The 5048-nt window shown below is 41.6% G+C and overlaps 2 protein-coding genes across 2 annotated transcripts in view; both read left to right on the plus strand.

The window, feature by feature from the left end:
* Positions 1-4667, plus strand: part of DDX47 (DEAD-box helicase 47) — an 11686-nt gene extending 7019 nt beyond the window's left edge. Inside the window, exons 5-12 of the mRNA XM_035897108.1 lie at positions 235-353; positions 866-937; positions 1062-1178; positions 1328-1474; positions 1781-1918; positions 3250-3320; positions 3841-3970; positions 4064-4667. Coding sequence (XP_035753001.1) covers positions 235-353; positions 866-937; positions 1062-1178; positions 1328-1474; positions 1781-1918; positions 3250-3320; positions 3841-3970; positions 4064-4183 — 914 coding nt within the window. The 3' untranslated portion in view covers positions 4184-4667. The remainder of the gene's footprint in view (positions 1-234; positions 354-865; positions 938-1061; positions 1179-1327; positions 1475-1780; positions 1919-3249; positions 3321-3840; positions 3971-4063) is intronic.
* Positions 4374-5048, plus strand: part of LOC104128851 (retinoic acid-induced protein 3) — a 26115-nt gene continuing 25440 nt past the window's right edge. The window contains exon 1 of the mRNA XM_035897110.1: positions 4374-4462. Coding sequence (XP_035753003.1) covers positions 4374-4462 — 89 coding nt within the window. The remainder of the gene's footprint in view (positions 4463-5048) is intronic.

Raw genomic sequence — 5048 nt, forward strand, 5'->3', positions numbered from 1 at the left:
GGGAAAGAGAGGGAAGGAGGGAATTCTTCAGAGAGTCTGACTCCATTAGTCTTATTTCAAAAACTATTTCAAAACACTTTGAAGATATCCTGTGGAAAAGTCCTTCCCCCAAAACAATCTGCCTTTACTTCTCTTGGGCAAAGAATCCCATTTCTGTAGTGGATGACTCTCTTGCCTCTTTGGGTCCTTTCTTTTGCTTTCATTCTAAATTTGCTCTTATGATTTTGTTGGTAGCAACCCCTGGCCGTCTAGTTGATCATCTGGAGAACACAAAGGGCTTCAACTTAAGAGCTCTGAAGTTCCTAGTGATGGATGAGGCTGACCGGATCCTTAACATGGATTTTGAGACAGAGGTAGGACTCTGCTAAAAGAGGAGTTTGGAACACCAGATGAGTCCCTTTAAAATTGCTTCATACAGTCACATAGTAAACACTTAGCTGTTCTGTAGAAATTAATAGCAAATTGTAGCTAAGATCTAATAACTGCACAGAAGTCTGTGGTGGGAGTAGAATTTAGAAGAGTTCTGCAGAGCGCTAGCAAGACAGTAAGGAGGCATTTTGTCTCTGAAATCTACTGGTTTCTCTGGAGCACCTGACGTTGTTGCGGTTACTGCAGAATATGATCACACACGTGTTCCTGTGGGAATATTGCCTAATATTTGCACTGCTGTTGGACTTCTGGAGTTCACACTGTTGTCAGCAAGCTATCAGCCTGTACCTTCCCTTTAGAAGAGGGGAAATTGTTCCTACTGTGAATCTAAGTTACACATGCATTACTCCTAATTTGGATGCTCATTGTATTTGGAGGAGGCTTATGTCTTGATTGCTGCATATTCAGCATTTCCATTTTCTTCCTATTTTTACAGGTGGATAAGATATTAAAAGTGATTCCTCGAGACAGGAAGACATTCCTGTTTTCTGCTACCATGACAAAGAAGGTGAGAGTGGAGTACTCTGCTTTAGTTCTCCTTCCGTGTCTCTGTACTGTTGACTAGACTGTATGATACAGGTTTCTGACAAGATCTCTGTCCAGCTAGTACTAATTTACATTGATCTTCCCAGGTTCAAAAACTCCAGCGTGCTGCTCTGAAGAATCCTGTTAAATGTGCTGTTTCATCCAAATATCAGACAGTTGAAAAACTACAGCAGTATTACATTTTCATCCCCTCCAAATTCAAGGTAATGCCACCTCTGTTTCTTCCCTCTTCTGACTGTGTCTTGTCTTGCTGTTCCCACATCTGCCCAATATCTTGTCTTCTCTGGATTATACTTGCTCTTTAATGTGGTGCCTTTTTTTTTTTTCTTCTCTGCCTGTTGTTTCTTTACAGGACAGCTACCTGGTTTATATCTTGAATGAACTTGCTGGAAACTCTTTCATGATATTCTGTAGTACGTGTAACAATACTCAGAGGACTGCTCTACTGCTCCGCAACCTGGGGTTCACTGCCATTCCTCTCCATGGGCAGATGAGTCAGGTATGGGTATACCCCACAGAATGGAGTAGACAGGAGACCTGTTGCTTGGGAAATGGGCTGCACCATATTGAGTCACAGCTACCCTGCAGAAGGAGTATTTCACAGATAGTGGACTGGACTGATTGCTAGAAATGTAACTAATGTGAATGTTGCCACTGATTCTGTAATAGTTCAAAAAGAAATTAGAAAAGTGAGATTTTTTTGAGCAGTTTCTCCCCCAATTCTTCTGTACCAGTATGTCAACAAGAGCATATTAACTAGAATGAGCATCATTCTTTCATTCCCTTTTGTCATCCTCTCTTCCAGAATAAACGCTTGGGCTCTCTAAACAAGTTCAAGGCAAAGGCACGTTCTATTCTGCTGGCTACTGATGTTGCAAGCAGAGGTCTCGACATCCCACATGTAGATGTGGTGATAAACTTTGATATTCCCACACACTCTAAGGTAAGCTAGTCTGTGTGCCAGCTGAGGGCTTCTGGTCACCAGGAGGCATAGTGGAGCTCTACGAAGGAACAAAGGCACCTTCTCTCTGTGCTACTGACTGGAAGTCTAGTTCACACTTCTGTAGATTAAAAGATGTGGTTCAGCCTCTGCAATTGATCTGGTATCTCAGTTTAGTTGTGTGGCCTCATCTGGATTATAGAACTGGTCCCCTAAGTGAAGAGGGGAAGTGAAGGATGTTCTGTGTCTTTCTATTTCTGCTCAGAGCATGTGTTCTGTCATACTATGTTAAAGGGCTTTTATACTTTGAAAATAGTTTTAACACATCACTAATTTCAGTGTCATCTCTTCCTGTGATCCAGGTCTGCCTTCACATTTTAAACTGTTTACAAAAAATAAGTAAAAATTCTCCCATTATGTTCAATGAGGATTTGATGAGGAAAGATGTCTTTAATATGTTTCACCTTCATACCACAAAAGTATAGCAAACTTAAAAAAAGTTATTTTCTACATTATAGAAAGTGTAGTATTATCTTAGGTGCGCGACTCTGTTTCCCAGCCTGGTTTCAGAAAGCGTTTAACGATTGTTCCTTATAATGATCAAAGATACTGCATATTGCAAACAGAAGGAAGTGTGGTGGTTCTTTTGAAGACACTGCTTTTGACACTGTAAAAGGACAAAAAAAAATTGGTGGGGGCAGCAGCTTGAATGACATCATTACAGTTTTTGTGCCTCTCCCTCTTGTCTAACCATGTCACAGAACACATCCTTTCTCATGATGCTTCCTTTCTCCATAGATCCTGCATGGAGAAGGGAGTATTTTAATTTCCATAATGCCATACAAAACCTGGAAAACAGCCTAGTACCATATAAACAGAAGACACTTAATAAATCAGACACTTCCAAATTGTTCTCATTCATCCTCCCTTTCACTGTGCTTGCCAAATTGAAATCTACTTGCCAGAGAGTTTGTCTGGAAGAGCACTAGATCCCAAGACTGAAAATGTAGGTGTCGGCTCCCTTTAAATATTAGCTTTCCAAGGAAGTGATAATTCATTAGCAAAGTCATGTATCACAACTTTTGTGCTGCAGTCTTGAATAATTGAAGGTGGTCTTTTCTTTTAGAAAGAGAAGATTTCAAATGTTAAAACCAAAGATATGTCTCCACAAGCCAGCATTTTCTCAAATCCTAACGCTGTACACAGTCCTGACTGTATTTTCTCCCCGTTTTCTTGTTCTTTCCTAAAGAAAAATTACATGGGCTGATTTCCCATAACTTCTGTTATGTGTTTGGTGCACATATCTTATTGCTTATCAAGAAAATTGTTTTCAGGATTACATTCATCGTGTTGGAAGAACAGCTAGAGCTGGAAGATCTGGCAAATCTATCACCTTTGTCACACAGTAAGTGTTAAAATGTGGCAGACTTATTCTTCCCAGCTGTGTTGCAGAGCAGAAAACATCTGACCTCATCCTGGGTGAGAAGAAAATACTACATTTTATTTTGAGGTGCCTGTTCGATTTATTTAGTTAAAGGTGAGAGAATTCAAAGCCCAGGGTGGGGAGGAAGACAGTTCTAGGATTAATTCTAGAAGCAGGTATGTAATGAGCAGCACTGTTTATAGCCCGACTGTATAATATACATACATTTTTATAATACATAATCCAGGTTTTTTGCTAAGTACTGAAGTGTTTGCTAAAAAAAGTCTTTGCCAAATGCTTCTGAACAGAGATGAGCTGAATAAATTGGTGAAGCTATCCTGAACGATGGCATCATTTGGATGCAATTAAGAGTTGCTTGTGAGACCATCAGCACAAGCTAACAGTATCTGTTGGCTGGAGATAAGGGGTGATGTCTGTGGGTGGTGACAGCTGAAGCACTCTCAGGAGGGCTGATGCAAGCTCATGTCTTGTCTTTTCTCAGGTACGATGTAGAGTTGTTCCAGCGCATCGAACACCTCATTGGCAAGAAGCTGCCGGCATTCCCCATGCAAGAGGAAGAAGTTATGATGCTGACTGAGCGTGTGGCTGAGGCCCAGAGATTTGCTCGAATGGTGGGTCTTGGCTTTTTGTCCCTGTACTTGCTGTTGTAGTCTGAATTTCCTCAGGTGCCAGAACTCTTGGTCAATCTCTTCATTGCATTGCAGGAGCTGCGGGAGCAGGGAGAGAAGAAGCGATCTCGCAATGATGATGATGACACAGAAGAAGCTATTGGTGTCAGGAATAGGGTGGCAGGTGGGAAAAAGAAGAAAAGGAAAGCCTTCTAGTTCAGTATTTGGACAGACTTTTTTTATTTTTCTCTTTATGGCTACATGAGCTTGGCAAAAATGATCTACCAAGCCATCTCCAGTGGATTTTTTTTCAGAACTACTTACAAAATCCAGCAGTCCACCTGGAAAACAACTTCCTCTCTTCTGCTTCACCAGTTACAGACTGAGCTTGGCCCATTGTGGTACCATGGGACTAGTAACTCCTTTCAGAGACACCAGACCATCACCTCTGGACCTGAAAGTGGCTGTCATCTGGCCCTGCTCGTTCACAAAGAGGTGCAGCTTGGGTGTAGCCTTCCCACTGCTTCAGCCTGTCTCTACTCAAAACTCACTGAGTGCATCTGGGGTCAGATAGGTCTGTCAGAAGAGAGGAAAAAGTTAAAAGAATCAACAGAGTTTCCACAGCACAGCTGTGATGCCCTTGCCTTAGTGAAGAGACATGTGATGTGGAGAACTCCAAATATATTTTGCTTAATTTAAAGCTATCTGGTTTTCCTTGTCTTATCACTGACCTATTCTGCTCATTTTGAATATCGGCTCTGCCAGAAGGTTTTCTTCTTAGGTCAATCTTGGTGATTCAGATGTGACATCAATACCTTAGATGTGTGATCAGTACCTTAGATGTGCCAGCTAAAGAGTGGCCCAGCACAGAGAGAACCTGTTTCGGCAGGACCAGGGTATTCGCTGCCTGGAATTCAATCCAGAATCTGTAATAATTGTCAACATGAAGGAGAGGTCTGGGTTTTAGAGTGGGTTTTTTGTGGCTGATTCTTGTAGTACTTAGAAACCAACACAAGAGGGTGGTATTTCCATAGGAAAGCAGCTCATGAGCTGGGCGGTGAATTAAACCCGGTATCATAGC

Source organism: Egretta garzetta, unplaced genomic scaffold (genome assembly GCF_000687185.1).
Source record: "Egretta garzetta isolate BGI_Z169 unplaced genomic scaffold, ASM68718v1 scaffold697, whole genome shotgun sequence".
NCBI lineage: Eukaryota > Metazoa > Chordata > Aves > Pelecaniformes > Ardeidae > Egretta > Egretta garzetta.